The sequence below is a fragment of the Hypomesus nipponensis genome, chromosome 16, assembly GCF_054491055.1.
Source record: "Hypomesus nipponensis isolate SF chromosome 16, ASM5449105v1, whole genome shotgun sequence".
Lineage (NCBI taxonomy): Eukaryota > Metazoa > Chordata > Actinopteri > Osmeriformes > Osmeridae > Hypomesus > Hypomesus nipponensis.
Window position 1 is genome coordinate 1268158 of NC_140376.1, and position 27885 is coordinate 1296042.

General features: G+C 50.4%; 4 protein-coding genes across 4 annotated transcripts; 2 read left to right on the forward strand and 2 right to left on the reverse strand.

The window, feature by feature from the left end:
* The first annotated feature begins 472 nt into the window (after positions 1 to 472).
* On the forward strand, positions 473 to 11451 carry slc1a6 (solute carrier family 1 member 6). Its single transcript, XM_084675821.1, has 12 exons — positions 473 to 1096; positions 1298 to 1383; positions 4905 to 5168; positions 5420 to 5557; positions 6636 to 6843; positions 6955 to 6997; positions 7076 to 7210; positions 7377 to 7561; positions 7963 to 8196; positions 8744 to 8938; positions 9405 to 9539; positions 9978 to 11451. The coding sequence occupies exons 3-12, from the start codon at positions 4949 to 4951 to the stop codon at positions 10174 to 10176; spliced, it is 1692 nt and encodes a 563-aa protein (XP_084531947.1). The 5' UTR covers positions 473 to 1096; positions 1298 to 1383; positions 4905 to 4948; the 3' UTR covers positions 10177 to 11451.
* Positions 11452 to 13340: 1889 nt separating this feature from the next.
* ccl44 (chemokine (C-C motif) ligand 44) lies at positions 13341 to 16894 on the reverse strand. Its single transcript, XM_084675824.1, has 5 exons — positions 16766 to 16894; positions 15675 to 15804; positions 14852 to 14999; positions 14186 to 14270; positions 13341 to 14056 (listed from the first exon to the last, which is right to left on the reverse strand). The coding sequence occupies exons 1-4, from the start codon at positions 16848 to 16850 to the stop codon at positions 14232 to 14234; spliced, it is 402 nt and encodes a 133-aa protein (XP_084531950.1). The 5' UTR covers positions 16851 to 16894; the 3' UTR covers positions 13341 to 14056; positions 14186 to 14231.
* A 3285-nt stretch (positions 16895 to 20179) lies between these two features.
* On the reverse strand, positions 20180 to 21399 carry pole4 (polymerase (DNA-directed), epsilon 4, accessory subunit). Its single transcript, XM_084676145.1, has 4 exons — positions 21059 to 21399; positions 20862 to 20946; positions 20724 to 20765; positions 20180 to 20519 (listed from the first exon to the last, which is right to left on the reverse strand). Exons 1-4 carry the CDS (start codon positions 21278 to 21280, stop codon positions 20506 to 20508), a joined length of 363 nt encoding a protein of 120 aa, XP_084532271.1. The 5' UTR covers positions 21281 to 21399; the 3' UTR covers positions 20180 to 20505.
* A 1793-nt stretch (positions 21400 to 23192) lies between these two features.
* Positions 23193 to 25589, forward strand: LOC146254278 (serine/threonine-protein kinase NIM1). Its single transcript, XM_084675437.1, has 4 exons — positions 23193 to 23715; positions 24260 to 24528; positions 24737 to 24910; positions 24993 to 25589. The coding sequence occupies exons 1-4, from the start codon at positions 23193 to 23195 to the stop codon at positions 25587 to 25589; spliced, it is 1563 nt and encodes a 520-aa protein (XP_084531563.1).
* Positions 25590 to 27885: the final 2296 nt, after the last annotated feature.

The window sequence follows — 27885 nt, forward strand, 5'->3', positions numbered from 1 at the left end:
ATGGTTATTTTTATTTTATGGACATCTGGGACTTGATGTGAAAGGCATTTATAATGTCACATTCACGGAATACTTGAGGTTCCACCTCCTGTATCAAAGCTCATTCTCAGAACACCCCGAGAACACCCCTCGGTTTAACATGGAGTTAAGGAATCTACACACGTACAGTCCTGGATTTCTCTTCTGCGTTATTTTGTTCTACGTTTTCTTCCTATTTTGAGGAGGTGCCAAAATGTGGTGCTAGTAAAACGAAACTGGCAAGGCATACATTTTCCAACAACTTATCCACCTCTTCACAACTTTTCAAAAGTAAATTTCGTTTCAGAGAAATTTGGTTTTCGAGCACGGAGTTCTTTGAAGCTCTGTGGAAAGTTGCAACCCTGTACATCCATACTGGTAAAGACCTAAAACAGCTGGAGTGGGTGTGAGTGTGGGCAGCTGGGAACCGAAGGTTGCGTCCCCTGGGGTCGGACACACCAGATCAGGGCAAGAACAAGAAGGCATGTTGTCATGGTAATGCGCGTAGTGGATGAATCCTAACCCCCACCCCCACCCACCTACCCAATCTAAGTTTTCAGAAGAAGAAAACATTAAAGCCCTAGCAAATGTATCTGAGCAAACAACGTCTGAAAAAAATTAACCCGTCATTCTTCCCCATCCAAAAAGGTGGAGTAAAAGTCTGTATTTGAGGAGCAACTAGTTTATCCATTAGGCAGCAGTTACTTTCCCCTTCTGTGTCCTTACTTTATGATAAAGCACCTATATTACCCTTCAGCTTCAGTAGCCAGGGTGAACGGGCTTACTGGGCTACCCTGAGATATCATAAACTCTGGCGAATTAAATGGATGGCAGGTGTCTTTTCTTCGCGCCTGAAGAATCTTTAACCTCCGCCGCCCACGCACACGGATTTCCAGGCGTTTTTTTTTTCTTCCACGCCCGAGGGTGTAGAAGAAGCGTCCTCGCCTGTGTGGTGAAACATAATAAATGGTTGAAGTGAAAACACAAGATTCACTTGAGGAACGTCGGATTGTTCTCGTATGGTTGGTGGAGTTGGAGCCAAGGAATTAGCTTACAGCTGTGCGCCTCTTGAAAGAAGGTATGTCAAATTGTCTTCAGGGTTTTCTTTAACATTTCACTTTTAGTACCTTTTTTATTCTGTCCAAGAGTGTATTGCTTTGCAACATTTGATTTTATCGACTGCACTTTTTGTTATTTCAACTTTACCTCACTGGTTTTAGTGATTGTATCCGTAGCAAGAATGCACCGTGAGCAAACGCTGTCATACTTGTGCGTTTAGGTTGTAAGAACCACCAGTTGAAGACAACAAGCGGAGCCCTACGTGACAGCATCTTCAACAGCGGGAAACGAAGCATCATAAACAGGGTATACTCGCATAAATAATAGATATGATGACTTATTCGTGTGCTGTTTGATATGTTTAAAGGTACTTTGTCAGGAAAAGCGACGTTAAAATGTGTTTCTTTTAAATAATGGATTACATACGGGTGGGATGGCACAGAATGATTCCTGAGATTATTGTCACTTAGGCTAGGTGTGTGTGGTGCGGTGGGCAGTGAGTGGGCAGTGTTTGGAAGCAGGGTGAGGTACAGGTAGGTGACAGGTACTGATGTGAGGTGATACAAGGTGGGGCAGGACAAGGAGATTTGGGAAAAGTAGTGCAATGAAAGGAGACAGGTAAGACTGTGTGTGTGGGGTAGGGAGATCCTTGTCTGGACTGGGGCATGATTGAGGTATTTCCTAGTGTGTGAAGTCAAGTGTGCAAGAAGGGGATGCAGAGGAGGAGGAAATTCACAAGGTAGAGGAGGAGAGGGCAGGGCAGGGGAGGAGACGGCAGGGCAGGGGAGGAGAGGGCAGGGCAGGGGAGGAGAGAAGAGGAGAAGGGAGGAGGAGAGAGCAGGTGAGGGGGATGGGGGGTGATGGAGGCGGGGCGGGGCTGGGCAGGGGGCCCCAGACCAGGCACGTGAAGGTCAGCTCAGAGGAGATGATAGAGTGTTTCATGTCTGTGTGCTGATGAGAGCAGCTTCACTCTCCATCCTGTCCTCAGTCAGTGAGGCGCTGCACTGGACAAGGCAGGACAGGTAGAACGCTGCTAGCTGTTAGTGGGAGAACCACCCAACCATGAGCGGTGAGTACCAGCGACCCTGTGACCCTGTGACCCCGTGACCCTGGCTTGGTGTGTTCAGATGTGTGACTGGGTTATATTAGTACTGGATCTTTCCAGCATTTTATTTATTTTAAAGATTGGATGTAGATACGGAAAAGCAACTCTGAAAAGTATGATATGCACACAGACATCATGATGAGTCCACACTTTATCACTTGATAGAAAAGTTATTGTTAATTTCCAGTTTTAGAGCGTGTTTTTTGACTTCCTGACTGCACCGTGTGTGTTGCTGATGGGAGGGTTAGGATTAGGTTGTGTGGCTCCTGAGTAAGAAGCGTTAACAGACGACAGGAGGACTGAGAGGGTAGAGATGTGAGTGACAGAACCAGCAGGACATGCTCTCTGAGCTGGAACCAGGCGTCCCGCCTCCTCCAACCAGCTTGTTAGTGGCCGCTCCTGCTCCGGTGTGAAATGCCACCAGCCTAACGAGATGGAGCTAAGTGTCTCTGTGCTTCTGAGGAAAACTGGCAAGAGAAACTCAATGTACCCCAGCCCTCCTCTCACCCCCTTCACCCCTCACCCCAGCCCTCCTCTCACCCCTCACCCCTCACCCCTTACCCCAGCCCTCCTCTCACCCCCTTCCCCCTTCACCCCTTACCCCAGCCCTCCTCTCACCCCCTTCACCCCTCACCCCTCACCCCAGCCCTCCTCTCACCCCCTTCACCCCTCACCCCAGCCCTCCTCTCACCCCCTTCACCCCTCACCCCAGCCCTCCTCTCACCCCCTTCACCCCTCACCCCTTACCCCAGCCCTCCTCTCACCCCCTTCCCCCTTCACCCCTTACCCCAGCCCTCCTCTCACCCCCTTCACCCCTCACCCCTCACCCCAGCCCTCCTCTCACCCCCTTCACCCCTCACCCCAGCCCTCCTCTCACCCCCTTCACCCCTCACCCCAGCCCTCCTCTCACCCCCTTCACCCCTCACCCCTTACCCCAGCCCTCCTCTCACCCCCTTCCCCCTTCACCCCTTACCCCAGCCCTCCTCTCACCCCCTTCACCCCTCACCCCTCACCCCAGCCCTCCTCTCACCCCCTTCACCCCTCACCCCTCACCCCAGCCCTCCTCTCACCCCCTTCACCCCTCACCCCTCACCCCAGCCCTCCTCTCACCCCCTTCACCCCTCACCCCTTACCCCAGCCCTCCTCTCACCCCCTTCCCCCTTCACCCCTTACCCCAGCCCTCCTCTCACCCCCTTCACCCCTCACCCCTTACCCCAGCCCTCCTCTCACCCCCCTCACCCCTCACCCCAGCCCTCCTCTCACCCCCATCACCCCTTACCCCAGCCCTCCTATCACCCCCCTCCCCCCAGCCTTCCTCCCTCCCCCCTTTTCATTCCCTTGCTCCCTGGCTGTGCCCTCCAGCACGCTGAACTCCAGCCAGGCTGCTCATGTTTACCAGGAATCCACCAGGAACTTGAATCCACCAGGAACTTGAATCCACCAGGAACTTGAATCCACCAGGAACTTGCCACGAGGCTGTGAGATATGAACCAGTACCCTGCAGCAGGCTTGGTGTTGTTGTTCTTCTGACAGCGCCGCTTCCAAGATCCCTTAGCTCTGCTGCTTTGCATATATCTGACTCTCTCTGAAGACAAGGTCCAGTTCACAGCAGGCCAGAACATATTTGGTTCATTCCCAGCAGACAGTAGAATTTCGCAGGAGTGTCGTTAGTCATTTTGGCTTATTTCCTTCCTGTAGACGCTCTCTCAGAGACAGCTGGTCTGTGGGCTGGTCTGGGTGTGTGATGAGGATGACTAGGACACCAGTCCATCCATACACTAACACAGAGGAGCCTCCGCTTCCAACCCCCACACAGCTGCTTCCACCCACTCAGAGCTTCCCAGGTTTATTAGTGTCACTATAGCCCACTCTTCTATCAGGTCAGCAACACAACTGGAACTGATGGCTTTCAGCCACTTGAGCCATTAATTCTGTATAAAAACAGACACTTGAGGTTTTCAATGGCTGGGGCGCCGTTGTGCTGCTTGTAATGCCCTGAAGGTTGTGCTGCTTGTAATGCCCTGAAGGTTGTGCTGCTTGTAATGCCCTGAAGGTTGTGCTGCTTGTAATGCCCTGAAGGTTGTGCTGCTTGTAATGCCCTGAAGGTTGTGCTGCTTGTAATGCCCTGAAGGTTGTGCTGCTTGTAATGCCCTGAAGGTTGTGCTGCTTGTAATGCCATTTTTGTGTCCCTGCCCCCTCCTCTCCCTTCCACCCCCCTGCCTCCCTCTCCCCCTCCCTCCCTCCCTCCGACCCCTCTCCTCCCTCCTTCTGACCCCCCTCCCTCCCTCCCTCCCTCTGACCCCCCTCTCCTCCCTCCCTCCCTCCCTCTGACCCCCCTCCCTCCCTCCCTCCCTCTGACCCCCCTCCCTCCCTCTGACCCCCCTCCCTCCCTCCCTCCCTCCCTCCCTCTGACCCCCCTCCCTCCCTCCCGACCCCCCTCCCGACCCCCTTTCCCCTCCCTCCCTCCCTCCCTCTGACCCCCCTCCCTCCCGACCCCCCTCCCGACCCCCTTTCCCCTCCCTCCCTCCCTCCCTCCCTCCCTCCCTCCCTTCCTCCCTCCCTTTCCCCTTTCCCCTTTCCCCTTTCCCCTTTCCCCTTTCCCCTTTCCCCTTTCCCCTTTCCCCTCCCTCCCTCCCTCCCTCCCTCCCTCCCTCCCTCCCTCCCTCCCTCCCTCCCTCCCTCCCTCCCTCCCTCCCTCCCTCCCTCCCTCCCCCCCGTCCAGTTTCACAGGAAACCTGCCTCTTGGACCAGGCTCTGGAGCTGATTATGAATGAGAAACCTCCAAACAGCACCAGTCTATTCCTGAACGAGGACTCTGAGAAGCCGCCCCTGGCCAAGAGAGGAGCTGTCCGGAGGCTGAGGAGGGCCATGGAGAAGAGGACGTCCAGCATGAAGGACAGGATGACCTCCGTCACCTGGGAGAGTGTCAAGGGCTTCCTCAAACGCAACCTGTTTGTCATCTTCACCATAGCGGCCGTGGCTCTGGGTGAGGAAAGACAAGGATGTTTGTCTTCCCAGTCGACGACTTATTCTGGATCTCTCCATTCCAGCTTTTTTAGATGTACTCTTAGTCTTTAGACGAAAAATGCTCGTTAGTTTTAGCCACATTTTGGTCATTTTTATCCATCATAGTTTTTGTGCAGTTTTAGTCGATGAAAAGTCATTTCATTTCAAGAAAGAACTATCACTGTCATAATCATAAGATCGGTTAAGAACTGTGTGTGTGTGTGTGTGCAGGCGTGATGCTGGGCTTCGCCCTGCGGCCCCAGAACCTGACCCTCAGGGACATCAAGTACTTCTCCTTCCCTGGGGAGCTTCTGATGAGGATGCTGAAGATGCTGGTGCTGCCCCTCATCGTGTCCAGCCTGGTCACAGGTAGGACGGAACAAGCCAGGGTTACCCCAGCCCTAACCCTTATCCTTAGCCCTAACCCTAACCCTTATCCCCAGCCCTAACCCTTATCCCAGCCCTAACCCTTATCCCAGCCCTAACCCTTATCCCTAGCCCTAGCCCTTATCCCCAGCCCTAGCCCTTATCCCCAGCCCTAACCCTTATCCCAGCCCTAACCCTTATCCCTAGCCCTAGCCCTTATCCCCAGCCCTAACCCTTATCCCTAGCCCTAACCCTTAGCCCTAGCCCTAACCCTTATCCCCAGCCCTAACCCTTATCCCCAGCCCTAACCCTTATCCCTAGCCCTAACCCTTAGCCCTAGCCCTAACCCTTATCCCTAGCCCTAACCCTTAGCCCTAGCCCTAACCCTTATCCCTAGCCCTAACCCTAACCCTTATCCCCAGCCCTAACCCTAGCCCTAACCCTTATCCCAGCCCTAACCCTTATCCCTAGCCCCATCGAGCCCCTTCGATTGGTTTGGTTGAATTGGGCTTGAATCCCCTCAAAGTATTTGACTGTGTTTAGCAGTATGTGTTTGGCCCAGGTGTGAACCTGCCAGGTCATGTGACTGCTGCTGAGACAGTCCTCAGTGTGTGACTGTGCTGCTGTCTGTAACTGTGCTGCTGTCTGTGACTGTGCTGCTGTGTGTGACTGTGCTACTGTGTGTGTGTGACTGTGCTGCTGTGTGTCTGTGACTGTGCTGCTGTGTGTCTGTGACTGTGCTGCTGTGTGTGACTGTGCTGCTGTCTGTGTGTGACTGTGCTGCTGTCTGTGACTGTGCTGCTGTCTGTGACTGTGCTGCTGTGTGTGACTGTGCTGCTGTCTGTGTGTGACTGTGCTGCTGTGTGTCTGTGACTGTGCTGCTGTCTGTGTGTGACTGTGCTGCTGTGTGTCTGTGACTGTGCTGCTGTGTGTGTGTGACTGTGCTGCTGTGTGTCTGTGACTGTGCTGCTGTCTGTGTGTGACTGTGCTGCTGTGTGTGACTGTGCTGCTGTGTGTCTGTGACTGTGCTGCTGTGTGTGTGTGACTGTGCTGCTGTGTGTGACTGTGCTGCTGTGTGCAGGCATCTCCTCTCTGGACAGCAAGGCCTCTGGGAAGATGGGCATACGCGCCGTGGTTTACTACATGGTCACCACCTTGGTGGCAGTCTTCATTGGTATCGTCATGGTGATGATCATCCGTCCTGGGCAGGGCAGAAGGGATAGACCAGTGGCCACTAGTGGCAGCATTGAACCGGTGCAGGCTGCAGATGCCTTCCTGGACCTCATCAGGTGCGCTGACTTCCAATAGGTCTGACAGCAGAGCTTCAACCAATGAACTGTCTGTCCTGTCCACTTGGGCAGCCTCATGCTTAAATGTGATTTGGTGTTTTTTTCTCTCAGAAACATGTTTCCTCCAAACCTGGTAGAAGCCTGCTTCAAGCAGGTAAGGGCTCTCTCTCTCCCATCGTTTCCTCTCGTCTTAGAAGACTGATTGACATAATCTGTATTTTCTGTTATCCAGTATAAAACCGTTTACAAGAAGACCATCACCATCAGGAACGTAACTCAGGCTGTCAATCAAACCGAGGACTTCTCCCACAACACCACGGACGCCCTGGCTGCCGTTAACATTACCACCATCCTGCAGACCATACAGGTATGAGAACATCACCACCATCCTGCAGACCATACAGGTATGAGAGCTGCCGTGCGTGTCGTTTCCTGTCCCTAGCGAAGGTAATCCAATTCACTGGATTTAATGGAGGGAAAAGGCCACAAATATATCTTAAAAAGAAAAGGAAGTCCGTGGTTGTCTGCTGCAGGAGAGTGTGGAGGAGGTGGTCCCCGTGTCAGGCTCCTCCAGCGGAGTGAACGCCCTGGGCCTGGTGGTGTTCTCCATGTGCTTCGGCCTGGTCATCGGGAGCATGAAGCAGCAGGGCCAGGCGCTGAGAGACTTCTTTGACGGCCTCAACGAAGCCATCATGAGGCTGGTCGCCATCATCATCTGGTGGGTTTCCCTCCTCCGTCACGTGACCACCAGCCGGGGGTGGGGTTCCAGGGCTCGTGTCTGCCTTGAAGTGGAGGTGAAGGAGTTTGCCCATCAACTAAACACTCTCACCCCTTCTCACCCCTGCTCCCCTCACCCCCACCTCCATCTCTCCCCTCACCCCCACCTCCATCTCTCCCCTCACCCCCACCTCCATCTCTACCCTCACCCCCACCTCCATCTCTCCCCTCACCCCCACCTCCATCTCTCCCCTCACCCCCACCTCCATCTCTCCCCTCACCCCCACCCCCATCTCTCCCCTCACCCCCACCCCCATCTCTCCCCTCACCCCCATCTCCATCTCTCCCCTCACCCCCACCTCCATCTCTCCCCTCACCCCACCACCCTCCACCCTCCCCCAGGTATGCCCCTGTAGGCATCCTGTTCCTCATAGCGGGGAAGATCGTGGAGATGAAGGACCTAGCGGAGATGGGAGGTCAGCTGGGGATGTATACGGTGACGGTCATCGCAGGGCTGCTCATCCACGGCCTGCTCGTCCTGCCCCTGCTCTACTTCCTGGTCACCAGGAAGAACCCCTTCACCTTCATAGGAGGCCTCCTGCAGGCCCTCATCACCGCCCTCGGCACCTCCTCCAGGTGTGTGTGTGTGTGTGTGTAGGTGTGAGTGCGAGTAGCCGACACGTATAACGCCCATGCGCTTGCTTGTGTTTGTAGTGGCCTGTGTATAAACAGTTTTTACACAGACAGAACTTTGTAAAGGGAGAGCTTAAACAGCCATTTACCAATTATCCTTGCCCCCTCCACCCCTATCCCTCCACCCCTGTCCCTCCACCCCTATCCCTCCACCCCTGTCCCTCCACCCCTGTCCCTCCACCCCTATCCCTCCACCCCTGTCCCTCCACCCCTGTCCCTCCACCCCTGTCCCTCCACCCCTGTCCCTCCACCCCTGTCCTCCCCTCCTACCCCTCCACCCCTGCCCTCCACCCTGCCCTCCACCCTGCCCTCCACCCCTGTCCCTCCACCCCTGTCCCTCCACCCCTGCCCTCCACCCCTGTCCCTCCACCCCTGTCCCTCCACCCCTGTCCCTCCACCCCTGCCCTCCACCCTGCCCTCCACCCCTGTCCCTCCACCCCTGTCCCTCCACCCCTGCCCTCCACCCCTGTCCTCCACCCCTGTCCTCCAGCTCCGCCACCCTGCCCATCACCTTCCGCTGCCTGGAGGAGAACAACAAGGTGGACAAGCGCGTGACCCGCTTCGTGCTGCCGGTGGGCGCCACCATCAACATGGACGGCACGGCCCTGTACGAGGCGGTGGCGGCCATCTTCATCGCCCAGGTCAACGACATGGACCTCAACTTTGGCCAGATCCTCACCATCAGGTAAGGGTCTGAGGCCTGTTCTGTAAAGCCAGTTTACCGACTAAGCCAGGCTTATGCCAGGGAAAGAAACTTACACAAGCCTGGCTTAGTCGGTAAACTGGCTTTACAGAACAGGCCCCTGGTCATTGTAGGAGATGTTTAGATACTCTACAAGTCCATGAACTTGTGTTCAACCTCACAAAGTAACTGACAACTTCAAAGGAGGAGGAACTATAGACCTGTCAGGGACGATACTGTGCTCATTAAAAAACAGCACTGTGCAGTAACTACCAAATCTGTTTTCCTGCACTCTTATCTGTGTCTGTGTTTGTATGAGAATGCATGTACGTGCGTAAGTGCATTAAATGTGTGTGTGTGTGTGTGTGTGTGTGCATGGACTGGTTGTTTGTGTGTTGTGTGTGTGTTGTGTGTGTGTGTGTGTGTGTGTGTTAGCCTCTTTATTAAATGTCTCTCTCCCCCCTTCCAGTATCACGGCAACCGCGGCCAGCATCGGAGCTGCAGGCATCCCTCAGGCGGGCCTGGTTACCATGGTGATCGTATTGACATCGGTGGGACTTCCCACTGAGGACATAACACTGATCATCGCCGTGGATTGGTTCCTGTGAGTCCCTTAATGTCAGCTACAGGCAACAACTTCCCCAATAGAAGAGAGAGAGAGAGAGAGAGAGAGAGAGAGAGAGAGAGAGAGAGAGGAGAGAGAGAGAGAGACAGGGAGAGGAGAGAGAGAGAGAGAGACAGGGAGAGAGACAGGGAGAGAGAGGGAGACAGGGAGAGAAAGTGAAAGAGAGAGAGAGAAATGAGGTGTTGGTGGAAAGGTTGTTGATAAATAATACATTGTTATGACCCAACTTTGGATCGTCTCTGTCTAGGGAGAGAGAGAACGGGCTGGTAGCTGCAGGTGTGATTCAGAGCCTGTGCAGTATTGTGATCTGTTAATGTGTGCTCTGCGTAGCATGCTCTTGTGTACCTCACATCTACATATCTCTTTCTTTCTGTCTTTCTTGTTCCTCCTCCCTTTCTTTCGTTCTGCCTGTTTCAGGGATCGTCTGCGGACCACCACCAACGTGCTTGGAGATTCGCTGGGAGCGGGCATCGTGGAGCACCTCTCACGCCAGGAGCTGCAGCGTCAGGACGCAGAGACGGGCAACTCTGTCATCGAGGAGAACGAGAAGCCCTACCAGCTCATCTGCCAGGAAAACGACTCCCTCAAACACCACAACAGCGAGACCCCCATGTGAGACCAGGACCAGGACCAGGACCAGGACCAACCCAGACCCAAATCCCAAACCCAGAGCCAGACCCAGACCCAGACCCAGACCCAGACCCAGACCCAGACCTCATGAGGCTCAGTTATTCCTAACTAAAGATGTTATGTTCCATATCTTTGAGAATGTTTTCATTGCCACGTCAGTTTAACAAAATTGATTCCCTTTTGCTAACATTCAGGGAGACAAGTAAGATACAGTTTGGAGTTATACAATTACAATTCTGACATGGGTGCAAAAAGGTTTTTGAGACATTCTTTTCAGCTAGTTTCTTATATTTATTGATGTCCCAAATAGTTGTTGTTTGCCTTTATAGTACCCTGAGGATTCTGTAGATGGATGCTTGTCATTTTGTAAATCTACCTCTTAAGTCATTAAACTGTTACGATTCATTCCCTCCTATGTGCCAGTGTTTCAGACCATTCAAATCTCACGGATTAAGCACATATCAAGAATGCATTTGACCGAGTCTAGAGGTGCGTGATCTTCATCAACCGAATGTAAATAAACTTGTTCATATTTTACACTTTTCTTTATTACGTATAGTAATAAAAGTTTATATATCTAAAGTAACGTATTCAGTTAGTTTAAAACTTTTTGAGAAAACAAACCGGCTGTTTATATTTTTTCTGGAAAGGAATGTTGACATCGTAGAACCATTCTTACTGAATTTTAATCCTGAAGTTAATTTGAATGAAGGATTATGGGCTGGAGGGACTGAAACAATGTTTGTTTGTTGTTTCTTTCATTCATGTTTGATATTTTTGAGTTTCTTATGCCTCCCCCGATAAATAGTGATTAGTTTAGTTTAGTGATATGTTATGGTTGTAGGCCTATGACAGACCTTGCTCTTACATCTTATTGCAGGAGCAATAAGCTGAATTGCAGAAAAGGACAAATAACGTAAAGATATGATCCCTGTACTCTTGTGAATTTATGTTGATAGCTTTGCTGATTTTGTGTAAAATGAGACTGTGAAGTTTTTTGAAAATGTTATTATTTCTGATGTAATTGTTTATATTTTAAGCGCCACTATGTTTGATGTTTCAGTAAAGTTTTTAAATATTGGCTAGTGCATTTAAGTCTTCAAAATAGTGTGTGAAGTAGTTTTTGGTTTACTTAGTTATTTGGGTTTCTAATGTTTCTCGTAAAAATGGCTAGGATGTGTGTTGCCTTTGAGAATGTGACTGTTTATATTTTGATGGAGGATTTTTTACGTTTCAGCAAATAAATGTCTCAGGAAACCAATATTGTGTTTGTCTTTCAGTGTTACCGATGGAGAGGGAAAGGATATCTGTGACACACACAGTCACAAAGTGATTTGTGAATTGTTATGATTGTGAACCAGGGAAAATGGAAAATGATGAAGGTAACTTTTGTATGTAAATACATGAAGGAACCAGACTGTCTGCTGGAAGGACATCCACAGCTCCAGCATCTCAATCTGTCTCCTTCTGGCATTATTATCTTTTGCCCTCCATCGGGGGCCTTGCCTGATGTGTGTGTGTGTGTGTGTGTGTGTGACTCCAACAAGGAGAATGTCTACCTCTGCTGGTTGGAGGTTAACATGCGACCCAAGTCTCCTCTCTCCCCTCGGGGTAGTTTCACTATCTGTGGGCCGTCTGCCAGACTGAGCTACCACCCCACCCCACCCCACCCCAACGGCCCCCGGGGGCCCAGGCTGAACACCTGCTTGCATCACCTCAGCTGGCTCCTAATCCCTGTCAGCTAGCCTGTTTGCTAGCCTTCCTGCTAGCCTGTCATCTAGCCTGTCTGCTAGCCTGTCTGCTAGCCTGTCCGCTAGCCTATAAGCTAGCCTGTCAGCTTGCCTGCCTGCTAGCCTGTCAGATAGCCTTCATGCCAGCCTTTCTGCCAGCCTTTCTGCTACCCTGTCAGCTAGCCTTCCTGCTAGCCTGTGGGCTAGCCTATCAGTTAGCCTGTAAGCTTGCCTTCCTGCTAGCCTATCAGCTAGCCTGTAAGCTTGCCTTCCTGCTGCCCTGTCAGCTAGCCTGTCAGCTTGCATGCCTGCTAGCCTGTCAGCTCTCAGCTATCAGACTTAAATTATTGCATCAAATAAAATGTAAATCAGAAAGTCAGCCAGCTGGCCGGCCAGCCAGCCAGCCAGCCAGCCAGCCAGCCAGCCAGCCAGCTAAAATGAGCTAAACAGCCATTAGTGAGGTGTTGTGGAGGAGGGGCCAGGAAAGCTTGTGATCTAACAGTGAAGGTGCTTATCAGCTGGACATGAAAGGCCCAGTAGCCAGGGTAGCTTAGCAGGCCCAGTGTGAGCCGGGAGGGAGGGGAGGGGTGGCTGGGGAGGGAGGGGTGGGGTGGCTGGGGAGGGAGGGGAGGGGTGGCTGGGGAGGGAGGGGAGGGGTGGCTGGGGAGGCAGGGGAGGCAGGGGAGGGGTGGCTGGGGAGGGAGGGGTGGGGTGGCTGAGGAGGCAGGGGAGGGGTGGCTGGGGAGGGTGGGGTGGCTGGGGAGGCAGGGGAGGGGTGGCTGGGGAGGCAGGGGAGGGGTGGCTGGGGAGGGTGGGGTGGCTGGGGAGGGTGGGGTGGCTGGGGAGGCAGGGGAGGGGTGGCTGGGGAGGGAGGGAGGCATGTTAGGGTGGGCGGGGGGGGAAGGGAGGTGTGGCTGGGGAGGGAGGGAGGCATGTTAGGGTGGGCGGGGGGGAGGGAGGCATGTTAGGGTGGGCGGGGGGGAGGGAGGCATGTTAGGGTAGGCGGGGGGGAGGGAGGCATGTTAGGGTGGCTGGGGAGGGAGGCATGTTAGGGTGGGCGGGGGGGGAAGGGAGGTGTGGCTGGGGAGGGAGGGAGGCATGTTAGGCTGGGCGGGGGGAGGGAGGCATGTTAGGGTGGGCGGGGGGGAGGGAGGCATGTTAGGGTGGGCGGGGGGGGAAGGGAGGTGTGGCTGGGGAGGGAGGGAGGCATGTTAGGGTGGGCGGGGGGGAGGGAGGCATGTTGGGGTGGGCGGGGGGGAGGGAGGCATGTTAGGGTGGGCGGGGGGGAGGGAGGCATGTTAGGGTGGGCGGGGGGGAGGGAGGTGTTAGGAGTGTGAGACAGGAGGGCTCTGGGGTGGGACGTTCCACATTTGGAGTGGGGACTTCTGATAGGCTCACACGTGTTCTGAAGAGACAGGTGTTTGTTATCTACTTATTTATTTATAAAAGAGTCACTTTCAACATGGTGTTTAAACATACAGTGCATTCTACATAACAGGTTGTTCCAGACTAAATTAAGCCCTCTACGAAGTGTTGATAACAGCCATCTAGCCTACAGTGAGTAAACAGCCATGGATGAGAATGAGAGAAATGTTCTCCTAACAGAGAGAGTCTTCAGAAATACTTGGCAAATACTTTGGCATAGGTAGCAACACTCAGTGTAGAAGACATTTAGCGATATATATATATATCAATAAAAGTCAAGGACAGCAATACAGAGGCTAAGATCCATCCAGTCTCAATTTAGCAAACCCACAAGTAATTCTAATAATCAAACTGGATTTTTACAAATTAATTTAATCAGGGTCATTTGTTTGCTAAAGACGCTTGAAGTAACAGATTATTACAGCTTCATATGTCATTTTTTTCTAAACATTATCTCAATTGTTGCATTCTAGTAAAAAAAGAAAGAAATAACAATCCCTTCCTGGTTTGACTGAATTGACAGTGAATAGAGCTCAGTCCGGGTCCACAGCAGACTGTGTCGTCCTGTCAGGTGATCCAGGGGACAGACAGCCTCGACGCTCCCAAGAAGAGAAAGATACGACAGACAAAGGTCACGAGACGACTGGAGAGTCAGCCAGTTCGGGCCCAGCCGGGTGACGAGGATGACAAGCTGCTGAAAGTTTACTTGGTCTGTCAGAGAGAAGGGAGCGAGGAGAGATTGATTAAAGAGGTAACTTCTGGCTCAATGGAAAAGTGATGGTACCAACCAACATGCAGAGATCATGAAAAATGCGATGCAATGATTTTCTGTTTTCTTACCTATGACAAATTCCCTCTTCCTCCTGTGGCGTTCTCTCCTTTTCTCTCATTCCACCTGGATGGTCTGCCATCCCTCTTTCTTATCCTGTGGTGGGGGTGAGTGGGAGAAGGGGGGGCGGGCAGGTGAGGGGGGGGGGGGCAGGTGAGGGGGGGGGCAGGTGAGGGGGGGGGCAATTGGGGAAAGAAGGGCAACACCAAATCAAAGACTTGCCATGCTCTGACTGTCTACACTGTGGTGGAAGTCTGCACTTGGAGAATTGTTTCAATTCCAAACAGTATTTCAAATGACAGCTCTAAGCTTGATCAATTGTTGCCGAAGATTTCAACCTTTTATGGTATGTTTTTTATTCCGGAAGACATTTTCCTCCAAGTATTTATGTACTTATTTGATGGTTGCACAAAGTTGCCAAACTCAGATATCTGAGACCAGCCCAATCGCATCTTTTATAATTAATCAACTAGATGCCAAAATAGCCCCAGAAAGGGTTAGAATCAGAGGCTTGTCAATGTGAAGACAAGACTCGTCTGCCAGCATTCATGTAGGATCTTGTTCTGGAACCCCTTCACCAGCAGCATTCTGAAATGTGGGTTCTGAGATCAGAGGTGTACCTCTGGGAGTGATCGTACAGGCAGGCCAGCCGCCTCAGCGGACAGCCGCCTCCCTACCTCGGACATGACGGGAAGGTTGTCGTGAGGGTGCAGCCACATGGTCCGGCGTGTCTTGGTGTGGGGGCGGAGAGTCAGCTTCCTCAGTAACCTCTTCACCTTCCTGTCCCTGGGGTTCGCACACTTCACCGCCTTCTTGGTGTACAAACTGAAGGGGGTACAATACGACACACAACCCTCTCAACATTAACTTGACCGCTGTAAAGTTCAACCTGACCATTTAGTTTTAGGTCAGTTTTTAAGTGCAGTCCCTAGAGCATAAGATACATTCAACACAGATTTAATAGGTTTGTCTGACTAAAATTGTCTATTAATTCTGGATGAGGATTTAAGTAATCTGGGCCTGGAAAGCCAATGCTTAGTTTGACCACTATTAAACCCAGGCTAGACACTATTAAACCCAGGCTAGACACTATTAAACCCAGGCTAGACACTATTAAACCCAGGCTAGACACTATTAAACCCAGGCTAGACACTATTAAACCCAGGCTAGACACTATTAAACCCAGGCTAGACACTATTAAACCCAGGCTAGACACTATTAAACCCAGGCCAGACCTGGACTAGTTTTCCAAGGCTACATTCCCAGTTCTTTCCTGTAATAGCTAAGCAGGAACATTACATGTACTGTGTGTTGAGAGTCTGGAGGGGTTCGGACGGCTTGTTTTCCCACATATTTCCTTCCTCCCTTCTCTGTCAATTACAGTGGGATGGGAGCCATGACAACGGGGCTCTGGATGGCAGACAATGCTCCTCAGCCCTAACAGGCATATTTTCCATGTCTGTGGCAGGCAGGGGAGCAGGGGATAGTTGGAATACTTGCATGATGGCCTGTATGCTGCAGTGTGGCCCCACGCTTTGAAACTCGAAGCGCAGCACGTCTTTGGTGCGCACCTTCCCCTGGGAGTACTGCATGCAGCACTGGATGTCTCTCTGCATCTGGACCCCCTTACCTGGGGAGGGGGGGGGGGGGTGAGGGAGGAGAGGGATAGAGGAGAGAGAAAGTGAGACTAATTGCTGTCGAACTCGTCGAAGCATGCTCTCTGTGCGTGACAGCTGGAGAGATGTTGCCTCATGTGATCTCCTGTTCCAGCGACCCAGTGAGGCTGCTGGCCCACACACTGCCCCAGACCACTGGCACCATCCTCTGCTGGCGAGGGGATCTGTTGTTACTGCTAGACTGTCCCGCCCTGCATGGCTGTGTGTTATCACAGGTGGAATGGACTCCTGTGTTGACATGGTAATGCAATCTGCTCAGCAGAGTACAGACTACACACACACACACACTCTCACACATGTGCTCCCCCCTTCACACACGAACACACGCCCCCCTTTACACACAAACACAGGCTCATACACACGCTCCTCTTCAAGTACGCAGGAATGTCAGAGGAATTACAACAAGCTCCTCCAACATGTCTGGTTGTTCCAGCAGCACAGTGGGACAGACAGATGCAGAGAAGTGCATGACAAGATAACAGGCTTCTTATAAAAGGAGACATGGAAAGGCTATGTACAGAAAAACATCTGTAAAATGACAGTTTGCTGACTGATTCCATGTTTTCAATTGCCTTTCCTCTAAACAGAAACACAAATGTTCTGTGTTGTCATTAGGACTGACTACCCGCATTCTAGCACTCTGTTTACATCCGTCCTCCCCTCCCTCTTATCTCCTATGTCTCTCTCTCCCCCTCTCCTATAGCCATCCTGTCTTCCTTCTCCCAACCTCTCCCCTGCTCCATCTGTCTCTCCCTCTCTCTTCCAGCCACCCTGCGTCCTCACCTTCTCCTCTTCTCTCTCCTGTTTCTCCGTCTCCCCTCTCGCCTCCCTCTCATCCTTCACCATCGCTCAGTGTGCCACCTGCAGGGAGCCGGCTGCAGTAGCCATGGCTGTGGGTGTGTGTTGCGGTCTTACCTTCCACAGATGACAGGAGGACTGCAAACAGGGACATCATGGTGAGAGGCTGGAGGAACATGGTTCTGCTGGCACTAACAGGCATGCAGTCAGGCAGGCAGGCAAGCTGCAGTAATCCACTGTTACCTTTCTCGCTCTACGCCTCCCTCTCTTATAATACTCCCTCCCTCCCTCCCTGTCACCCTCCCTCTCTCTCCATTTCACTCTGTCTCCCTCCCTACCTCTCTTTCTACCTCTTTGTTTTACTCTCTCCCTCCCTTTCCACCATTCTCCCTTTCACTCACTCACTCATTCACTCACCCTCCCATCCTCCACCCCTCAATTCTTCCCTCTTTTCTCTTTAACTCAGCCTCCCTTCATTCCTCTCTCGCTCCTGCCCTCTCTCTCTTTCACTCGATCTCCCTCCATTCCAATCTCTCTCGCCCTCCCTCGCATTCACACTCAAACTCTCGCTCTCTCACGTAAACACACACTTGCAGCGCTGAATGCACCAACACTGTTGAACACTCACTTTTCTTTCTCCCTGTCTCTTTCACACACACACATCTCTCTCTCTTTCTCTCACACACACATCTCTCTCTCTTTCTCTCACACACACATCTCTCTCTCTTTCTCTCACACACACATCTCTCTCTCTTTCTCTCACACACATCTCTCTCTCTCACACACTCCATCTCACTTCTCTCACTGTAATTCTCTCATCATCTCTGTGTAAAACGCCTTTTCAAAAAGCTATTAAAATTCGGCTGATTTATGACAGCTTTACGTCATGGAAAGTCTAGTTCAGCCATAGTTCCATTAAGCTGTGTTGTGACAGTGTTCAGCTGACTGCTATGTGATAGAGCACAGTCGCATTGGACAAACACAACAACTTCACCTGGACAGATCTGCATTCACAGAAAGCTGTGGTCTTTTCACAGACGACTTTGTTTACACGATCCAGCCCCACAGAGCAAGCCCCACAGAGCCAGCCCCACAGAGCCAGCCCCACAGAGCCAGCCCCACAGAGCCAGCCCCACAGAGCCAGCCCCACAGAGCCAGCCCCACAGACCCAGCCCCACAGAGCCAGCCCCAAGCCTGCGAAAGTGGCTGCAACTCAAGACTTCAAACAGCAACTAGTTAGTTCTGAGTTGGCCGAGCGCCCTTGCCATTTGAAAGCATTAGATGGGGTTGTCCTACTGCAAACAGCCTGCAGACAGCCTGCAGACAGCCTGCAAACAGCCTGCAAACAGCCTGCCAGTGGCATGTTCTCCAGAGGATGCAGGAGGTAAGAGTAAAAGAAGCTGGAGAGGAGCTAATGCAGTCATGAGATTTGAACCTCTGTCTGCATGAGGGTCAACTCAGCCAGGAAAGAGCTTTGTCCAGCTCGATAGATATGTATGACTACAGTATAGCTACAGTATGACTGTATGTGTCTGTGTGGAAATGCCCGTGGGTGTGTGGGTGTCTGTGTGGACAGGGTGATCTGAGTGGGTTAACCTTGGCATCTTGTCATTCGGCTCTACTGTATAATGGCCATACTCTCCAGTCGACCGAATACCACCTCAGCCTTGAATAGTGGGATTAGACAGTAGAACATGACACGAGAGAGGCTGTGCTCTAATCCCTATCTGGCTGGGTGCATACCTGAGCCCTCAAAAGTACAAATATGCCGTCTGTGTATCAAGGGGGGGAGGAGGGGTGAGGAGGGGTGAGGAGGGGGGCTTGGGGGCAGCGTAACAAGAATTCCGACCCTTAAGAAAAATCAGGTCGGAATCTTTCAGCTGCAAAAACATACCTTCCCCATGACTTCAGTGTACACCGGAGCCAAACACATTTCCTGCATATCTTCGCAGCGATTAAGAGATCCCGGTAAAAGTATACAGACACAAACATGCCAAGCGGAGGTCAAAAATAAACACAAGTGGAGGAAGGGGGTTGTTCCTCCTCTCAAAGGGGGTTGAGGACGTCTTGAGGATGGTCGGCCTTCACAGGACTCCTGGGGAGCTGCATTATTGTGTGTGTCTGTGTGTGTCTGTGTGTAGACATTTGATCCACAGAGGTGCACCCATTGTGTAAAAGCAGCAACATCACATCATAGATCAAAATAAACCATACAGAGTTCTGTTGGACCCAAAATGGAAGGCAGGCCAGCCAAAAGACTAGCTTGGAAGGGCAGACAAGGTAAAGGTGAGTCCTAACTTCTCTAATGACCAGTGAGGCGTCTCATTTTGGAATGTCTTTGTTTACAATAGAAATAAAATTTGCTCTGAGCAACATGTGGTGATTATGTTTTTTTTTTGTAGCTCGGGCACTGGAAGGTTTAAGACTGACGGGCATTCTTCTACAGGAAGTGGTCTGGGAAGGAAAGCAGGAGGACAGACAAGCAGGCAGGCCTCAGACTAACTAACATCTGTGGCTCGTAGCGTAACCTTAAACCATACATGCTCACTTCAAATACTCCAAGCAATTATTTCTAAAAAGAAACAGTGCTATGCTCAAAGGTTCTTTGGCCCGGGGATGTTCTCAACACAGGTTGCCAGAGACAAACAGCCTGTTTCTGTTATTGTGGAGGACTGAGGTCCCTGGCAGGCGGGTCCTGCTGGGTGATTGATGACCAGAGATGGGCAGCCACTCCTTCAGAGCTGTGGAACACCGGTCAGTCAGCAAGAGACCGTTACTGAGAACATCAGTACTTCATCATTAGTGAAGGGAATGTTTTCCATTACCCTGATACCTAAAAAGGGAATAACTGATAAAAGATGTGGTCTTTATATTCCTGTGCACAACTGAACTCGTTCATCGACGTTGCCCGCTCCTTTCCGGAATGTGCAGATAGAACATAACAACATTGTGTTTTTAGCCAATCCTTGATTTCCTGCAGATCAATTTAATTTGCTTGGGCATAAGGGCCCACCAACATGGGCACTCTGGCTGGCATGTGTGTATCTGCACTGGCACGACCACCCCCCAAATCTCATCTTCTGCCGTTCTGATTATGGACCTGCAGGCCTCGTGTCAGGCCTCGCTGGGGAGAGGTCAGACACCCTCACGTGTGCTGTGTCTTCCTGCTCGCTGGGGAAGAGGGTTTCAGCCGAGACCCAAGATGACGTATTACCCTTCTGGAGAGGAACCACTCTGGGAGGTCTCTCCCTCCTCCTCCCCAGGGAGGTCTCTCCCTCCTCCTCCCCAGGGCAGGTCTACATGGACATTTGGGAGAACCCCTTTAAAGCATTGTGTCTAGGGGGTCTGTAAGTCATTCATCAGGGCAGGATTGTCTCAAGATTATTAGTTTATGAAAATGGAAAGTTGCGTTTCCAATGTTTCAAAACGGTTCGCAAAGACAGTAATTTAGTTGTGCAAAATTCGACACCAGGAGATATATCATAATAAAGTGGTCAATTAAAATGAATTCAACCGACTCACTCCGAAAAAGAACATGAAAACATCTGTATGATTTAATTCCAACATAAGATTTCACAATATTTACAAATATTATTATAAAATGGGGGGGGCTGAGCATTTCTGAGTACAAAGTAGAAACGATGGATGTTCACTGTGGGCCCACTAGGCCTGGAGTAGGAGCCCTCCGTCACATGGAAACTGAGTCTTACAAACTCCCAGCTTGTGAGGACAGTATCACAGACTGACGCCAACATTTAAGCAGATGATACAAACATACTGGATATCAGTCTTGATATCTTACATGCCGCAGATTCATCTGTTTTACCATTAGAGTCCTTGAGAAGATGAGAGGCGGTCTAGTCCAGAGTACCTTCAGAAAGAGCAAGAATCCAGATTCTTTAATATCACCCAGACACAAATCAGTCAGCCAGTCAATGATTCCAGTTTGACAATACAACATGAACACTGTTCCAGGGAATGAAACTGACTTCATTATTCAAATAAATCGACAGTCAGTCAACACATGACAAGTTTGAGGCTAAGATGACACGACCTGCTGGTTAAAGTAACTTACCTTCAAGGAAGGCGAACTCATCTATGGCCTCTATTGCATTATCTTTCGAGAGGAGAGAATTACAAAGCACCGTTTACATATCAGTGACAACTATCAATACTGTTGAGATTTTGAGTAGTGGGCCATATTAATACCTACCGAGATCTTTTCTTTGCAACGTTTTCCGCTTTCCTTGTTGAGCGTACACAAGCGCATCTTTAGCGATCATCTCCACGAATAGTTCCTTGGAGAAGCAACACAATGTGTTGTCAATGCTAGGCTCGAACCGACCATTCAACTAGCTAGCCAGCTTCCAATAACGAAGTTTAATGACCTCGGGGGTCCTGATGGCTTACCGTGGCTTTGGCAATGATGAACACGGATTCTTGACTGGCGAGAGACACGTCCGGATCTGCCTTCATCAGAGCTTTAATGCGGGAGAGCGGTAACTTAACCAGGCGGTTCTGCGGAGCTACAATGGGCCCCGGTGGCTGAATATTCTCTTCCTCGGTATCGTTGCCCCGACCTTCCTCTTCGCTTCCACATCGGTCGGGGTCCGACTCCACAACTGCTGCCATGCTCTGGTCAGTAAACAAACGTTGTTTTTTTCGGACGCTTGAAGCTTGAACCTTGCTATCTTTAACTAGAGCCGAACCATAACATTACTATCAACATGTGCTTTAGCGCTCAGAATGTATCACCATTGGTCAACGCAGCACCCAGAAGTCCCGCCTCTCCCGCCATCTTTTCGGGTTGTACGATTGGCCGGATATATAAACACGGACTGGCTATTGGTTTAAAATGTAAGCCAATCAACCCATCTTGAAGTATAGATGCGTGTTCAAAACTCTGGAGTTCTCAAATGTTGCGATCTGAAATATTCAAGTGCGTAAATCAAGTAATTGATTACCAGCCTCAGTCACCACACACAATACTTCATTTTAAACCTGCTCCAATCTTCTTCTTTTTTTACATCAAGCAATTGAAAGTGTATTTCAAAGTGACAACTTATAAGAAAATAAGTGTTTCATGTTTTCTATAAGATTTATTTTATATTACTACAGAAATTCATAGGGCTTCAAAACTAATGCTCAACCTTAAATACAATCTTAATACAATCTAAAATGTCCTATAGAAGTGCCCGTGCAGCATTTTCAGTCTTACGTGACATGTTCCTGTTAGGGATTCTAATGGATATTAATACACGGGCCTAATAGGATTGGTTTTGAGTGCGAAGGGTTGGTTTAGTTTTAGTTTGGTCTGTCGGTGAGGATCATATAGTCCGTTCACCTTTGCCTCTGAGACAACACCACAGGCTTGAGGTGGAGGCATGAAAGATTCACAGCTCTCAGGTAAGATGTTCCAAACTAATATTATTATCATTTTATTTTGTAGTAGATGTTATTATTGAAAGGATGGCAGCCTGTTAAGGCATGAAATAAGATTGAAGTTGATGTACTAAAGCACGCACAACTATGTCTATATCTAGAATAGTTGCCCAGTTTATTTAGATTCTACTATCTGATGGAGTAATAGAAATTGTTTATGTTCTCTGATGTATTGGGATGTTGCTAGATGTCTACTGTAGTTTTGTGGGCAGGATTTGTTTTCAAAGCAGTGCTGCAACTTGATATGATAGGTTTGTCATTATTATTCCTGTTTGTGTCTCAGAATTCTCAATGAACAAACAGCATCAGAAGGATGATATGAAACGATTGGCAATGTTCAACAAATCTGACAGGACTCAAACCGGTAAATCTGATTTGTGCTTCAACTTGTAATAAGATGCGTTGCATGCTTGTCCACTGTCCAAGGTACAGGAGTCACACAGAATGTGTCAGGTTAGGGTATTAAATAATCCTCTTGGACAGCACTACCAAGACTGCATCTATAAACAGAACTGTAATCCTGCCTTGTAATAGCAGGGTTTCTTACACAGACACAGACACCACATGAGGCCCTTGATCTGCTCATTCAGGGCCCTGGATGACTCTGAATTTAGACCTGCAGCAGAAACAGCAGGTCAGAGAGTGAGAGATGTTTTCTTCAGCGCAGGGATAACTCTTCATTTGTGCTTGAATTATCCAATCATTGACCTTTAGAACCCTAGGTAAGGCCTTAATGGCTGTTTAACCTCTGTGGTTTTCTGTGACTGTGCTGGATGTCTGATCCCTGACCTCTAGACTGGAGACATCCATCCACCCCTGATCTCTGATGACCCTAGGTGACCCCTTATGACCTTATATCTCCCAGTAGAAGAGGTGAATGTAGCTACGATGAGGTCCTGAGATGATTTTACTTTGCTGTTCTTAAATATTGACACTTTACTTTAGATATGATCCTTCTGTTAGTGGTTTAGAAGGCCTTCACACACAGTCACTGGCATTCTTTGAACCTGGAGGTTATAATAATGCTGACCAGCCGTTTGTGAACCATGATGTCCTACTCACAGGACGTCACTATGCATGCATGTTGAGATGACACAGTCAGATGCTAAACCTGTGGAAAATCGATGCAGGTCAATCTCATTACCCAGGCAGTGATGTGAGAGTCTGTAACATACAGGACATCACTATCACCAGAGGCAGGCAGGCGGGCGGGCGGGCGGGCGGGCGGGCAGGCAGGCAGGCAGGCAGGCAGGCAGGCAGGCAGGCAGGCATCGTATGCTCCGTTTACAAAACATCCCCATCTCTGTTCTGTTCCCCCGCGGTGGCTGCAGGCAACCAATCAAGACAGGGATGGCCCAGAAGGAAGGAGGAGAAGAAGGAGAAGAAGACTGAGGCAGCGGTGGAGAAGGTGGTGAGGCCGCTAGCCCGACTCATCCCGGAGGTGACCACCGAACAGAGGATGAGGCAGACTCCGTTCGAGCGCGTGGTTTACGACATGGTGCACAACGAGCGGGTGGTGAACGACCTGATCCTGGGCCGCAGGGTGGGCTTCTATGAGCTGCGCGGGGACATCGGAGAGGGGAACTTCTCTCACGTCCGTCTCGGCATCCACGCCCTGACCAAAGGTGAGGCAGAGGATCCGCTTGTTTGTCTGCATCTCCATGACTACCCCACACACGGCATCTATGTCCGCATCTCCATGACTACCCCACACGGCATGTGTGTCCGGTCTCCCTGACTACCCTGCCTCCAGGGGTGTGTAGTATTAGACAGGTTGAGCCTGCATACTACAGGACAGAGGGTGGGCGCCCCAGATAAGCACCTCTGATTATCCCAGGCCCCCCCTTCACCCCCCAGGAGGGATTCACCTCATTTTGTATTATACATCTCTTCAATTTCTGACTGCCGGGCAAATAGCACAGGAGAGAATGTGGTGTGTGTGTGTGTCTGTCTGTGTGTGTGTGTGCGTCTGTCTGTGTGTGTGTGTGTGTGTGCAGGGGGTCTCGAGACACATTCTTGTACGACCACAGTAAGACTCGGAAAGGATTCCAATTAAATTAGTCCAGTTATGGTCTCATCACCCTGTCAGGTCCTCTCAACTCTTCCTCTCTCCCCCTCCCCCCTCCCCCCGTCCCCCCCTCCCCACCTCCCCCCTCCACCCTCTAAAAGAGAGAGTTGCCATCAAGATCATGGACAAACTGCGTCTGGATAAGAAGTCCCAGAACTTGTTCACCTCTGAGATCTCCTGCATGGAGCAGCTGTCCCACCCTCACCTGGTGCGTCTCTACGAGGTGATGGAGACCAGCAAGCGGCTGTACCTGGTCATGGAGTACGGCTGCGGGGGAGATCTGTTCACCAGGATCATCAGCAAGGGACGACTATCAGACATGGAGACCAAGCTCATCTTCTCCCAAATACTGTCAGCTGTCAAACACATGGTAGGCCCCAACACCATCCCTGACTTACTGTCTCTCTCTCTCTCTCTCTCTCTCTCTCTCTCTCTCTCTCTCTCTCTCTCTCTCTCTCTCTCTTCCTTCCTTCATGTCTCAGTGTCTCTCTCTCTCTCTCTCTCTTCCTTCCTTCATGTCTCAGTGTCTCTCTCTCTCCGCCTCTTTGCACCCTGTCTCCCTTGTGTTCTCCGTCCAGCATGACTCCAATATCGTCCACCGGGACCTGAAGGCTGAGAACGTGTTCTACACCACCAGCTACTGCGTGAAGGTTGGAGACCTCGGCTTCAGCACCGTGAGCGGCCCCAGCGAGGTCCTGGACACTTTCTGTGGCTCCCCACCCTACGCCGCCCCTGAACTCTTCAGGGACAAGGTGAGATCTTTGTTCAGAAGGACGCTGGGGGGATGGGCGGGGGTAAGAAATCATGAAAGATGACGATGTCATTCCCCCTCAGGGCTATGTGGGGCGCTTTGTTGACATCTGGGCCCTGGGCGTCCTGCTTTACTTCATGGTGACGGCCTCTATGCCCTTCCATGCCGACAACCTGGGCCGGCTGAAGCGCTGCATCCTGCAGGGCGCATACACCATCCCTGAGTACGTGGCCGACCCCTGCCAGCTCACCATCAAAGGCCTGCTGCGTCCTGTGCCGGCCGACCGCCCCACCCTCTCTCAGATCATGAACAACAGCTGGCTGAGGGGCATCGAGTACCCACAGCCCTACAGCCCCATGCCAGTCACCCCAGAACACTTTGCAGATACCCCCACCCAGGCCAAGGGCAATGCCCAGGCCCAGCCCCTGTGTGTGGAGCAGCAGGAGGTGAAGAGCACCCTGGCCGAGGTGGGCATCTCAGCGATCCACATTCAGAACAATGAGTGCAAGGACAGCCGCAGTCCCATCACGGGCACCTACCGGATCCTGCTGCACAGGACCCAGAAGAGGAGGTCGGGGGAGGCGGTGGGGTACTCAGCCCTCTACCCCGAGGACTACGGGGCAAAAGCAGCCGCCGCCGTGGTGAAACACCACCCCTCGTCTGTCTGTGTGATCATATAGACACACACGCAGTTATTGCCTGCTCCACCCTCGGGAAGTCGGGAGTATCTCAGGTAAACAGCACCATCTGGTGCTTGAAGAAGGAAGGAAGGAAGGAAGGAAGGAAGGAAGGAAGGAAGGAAGGAAGGAAGGAAGGAAGGAAGGAAGGAAGGAAGGAAGGAAGGAAGGAAGGAAGGAAGGAAGGAAGGAAGGAAGGAAGGAAGGAAGGAAGGAAGGAAGGAAGGAGGGAGGGAGGGAGAGAGCGAGAGAGCGAGAGAGCGAGAGAGCGAGAGAGCGAGAGAGAGAGAGAGAGAGAGAGAGAGAGAGAGAGAGAGAGAGAGAGAGAGGTGACAGCAGGAAAACAATGGGTTTAGCTTAAGACACTAATGAACACTCGTCATCACTTTACCTTATTAACCTATATCTTTGTGACATATCCTTCTCTTCTCCTGAGCCCCTCTCTCTATCCATTCTGTAATTAGCCATGGCTTGTTAAGTGTATTGCATCATGGTAAGGTGTGAGCATAACTGACGCACAGGATGACAACGGTCAGAACCGTCCAATCCTCTTCAGTCCTACTCTGGGGCTCACACGCTCTCAGGCTGGGGACGTTTGGTTTCACTTCATGGACTGTCTGACCCTGCTGTGTTCAGCCACAGGGATGCAAAACCATAGTAAAACTCGATTTTTTTTACTTTGGAGCACAATATATGCACACATGCATCGGCTATGGGCAAACTCATCCTCATATACCACTTGTTGGGGTAGATTTATGGCGTACGATTATCTATAATATGTCGCCAGTCTTTGTCTCCATATTGAATCACAAGGTTAGGAAGGTACCTTTAGCCCGAGGAGGACCGAACACTGGACCAGGAAGAGAGAATTTACGGACAGAACTTTGATATGAAACCTCAAACACTTGTATGCCTTCAACATCGATTACATTTAAATATGTAATTAACCACATTTGCAGTTGCACTGATTGTAAATTATTATGTACAGTTTGTGTGTGTACCGTTTTATTAGCGAACATCTATGAGGAAGAATATGCATTAGTGAAAGATTTGGATAAAATCCAAGTTTACAATTTTTGGGGGGGATTTTATATATTTTTAAAGCACTGAAGCTGTTATAGTGCTGCATATTACTTATGAATTGACAAATGACAATGTAAGCATTTTATAGAAATGCGTCAATGCTGCTGTGTAATCTGAAGTGTGAATAGATATCACATCAAAAGAGTTAAAACGCATAGTATTTTTTCTGTCAGTAATGCCAAGTCTATATCTGAAATACATAGCTATGACGTAACGTTAGAATACTTCTAAAGCTATTTGTATGCTATTTCAGACATTTAATAAAACACGTTTCCAAAGCCCAATGTCGCCTACTTGCAGTTGCACTTCAGACCAGCAGGGGGCACCATTTGACAAGAGAAGACCTGTCTTAGACAAACATGGCGTAATAGGCCTACATTTGGGTCTACATTTAGTAGGCCTACAGAGTTCGATAAATTCAATATGACTGCATAGAAAATATAAACTCGAGATCTTTTGACATGTTAACTACTGCAATTGTAAAACATGTATCGATTTAGGAGCAGTAGTGTCAATTAAACCGATGATTGATATCTTCCGGATGTGTTGGGAGACTTGTGTAAACCCTTTCTCCATAACGGACAGTTCAGCATGTGTAAACATAGTAATCGTTGTCTACAAACTGCCTCTCCTCCCGCTCAACACGTAAAACCATCCTTTGCCCCCAGGCTGGTTGTATGCTCTTATCTCCTCTGATCTCCAGTGAGATCCATTTACTCCCACAACCAAGTTTCTGCCTCATTCCTTGGTGCCAGATTCGACCCGTTTCTACATGTTAGAGTTTAAATGTGATGGCCCTCAACTGACAAGACTTACGACTTTTGCAGTAACCTCCTTCTGGGTCGGTTGCTTCCTACAAAGACAAAATGTGTCTGTGTGTGTGTGTGTGTGTGTGTGTGTGTGTGTGTGTGTGTGTTCGGGTATTTTTGTGTGGTTAGATTGAGAGATAAACCAGTTTACATATGCCCAACCCAAATTTTACGCCCAAATCGATAGCTCCTTTGGGTTTTACTCTGGACGATGTTTAGGTGTGTAAACATCTGAACGTTTCCTCTCAGCTTCAGCAAGAGATAGATCTTCTGAATGTATGACATTGACACATCTGTCTTTGTTGTAGTGAGCTGGGAACTGATTGACAGGACGCTTTTGGCCATAATGAGTTATAGTTGATGGACGTCAAGATATGGAAGAGAGAGCGAGGCCCGCAGCTTCCATC

Bases quoted from the DNA above. Each gene is read 5' to 3' on its own strand.
- slc1a6 (XM_084675821.1), top strand. From the start codon at position 4,949: ATGAATGAGAAACCTCCAAACAGCACCAGTCTATTCCTGAACGAGGAC. The intron at 5,558-6,635 runs GTAGGACGGAAC...TGCTGTGTGCAG, and splicing joins CGTGTCCAGCCTGGTCACAG to GCATCTCCTCTCTGGACAGC. The intron at 8,939-9,404 runs GTAAGGGTCTGA...CCCCCCTTCCAG, and splicing joins GGCCAGATCCTCACCATCAG to TATCACGGCAACCGCGGCCA.
- ccl44 (XM_084675824.1), bottom strand. From the start codon at position 16,850: ATGCCTGTTAGTGCCAGCAGAACCATGTTCCTCCAGCCTCTCACCATG. The intron at 15,805-16,765 runs GTAAGACCGCAA...CCCCCTCCCCAG, and splicing joins CCTCCTGTCATCTGTGGAAG to GTAAGGGGGTCCAGATGCAG. The intron at 15,000-15,674 runs GCAAGTATTCCA...TACCCCCTTCAG, and splicing joins TGCAGCATACAGGCCATCAT to TTTGTACACCAAGAAGGCGG.
- pole4 (XM_084676145.1), bottom strand. From the start codon at position 21,280: ATGGCAGCAGTTGTGGAGTCGGACCCCGACCGATGTGGAAGCGAAGAG. The intron at 20,947-21,058 runs GTAAGCCATCAG...TGCTTCTCCAAG, and splicing joins TCATCATTGCCAAAGCCACG to GAACTATTCGTGGAGATGAT. The intron at 20,766-20,861 runs GTAGGTATTAAT...TCCTCTCGAAAG, and splicing joins GTTGCAAAGAAAAGATCTCG to ATAATGCAATAGAGGCCATA.
- LOC146254278 (XM_084675437.1), top strand. From the start codon at position 23,193: ATGCTAAACCTGTGGAAAATCGATGCAGGTCAATCTCATTACCCAGGC. The intron at 23,716-24,259 runs GTGAGGCAGAGG...ACCCTCTAAAAG, and splicing joins CATCCACGCCCTGACCAAAG to AGAGAGTTGCCATCAAGATC. The intron at 24,529-24,736 runs GTAGGCCCCAAC...TTCTCCGTCCAG, and splicing joins TGTCAGCTGTCAAACACATG to CATGACTCCAATATCGTCCA.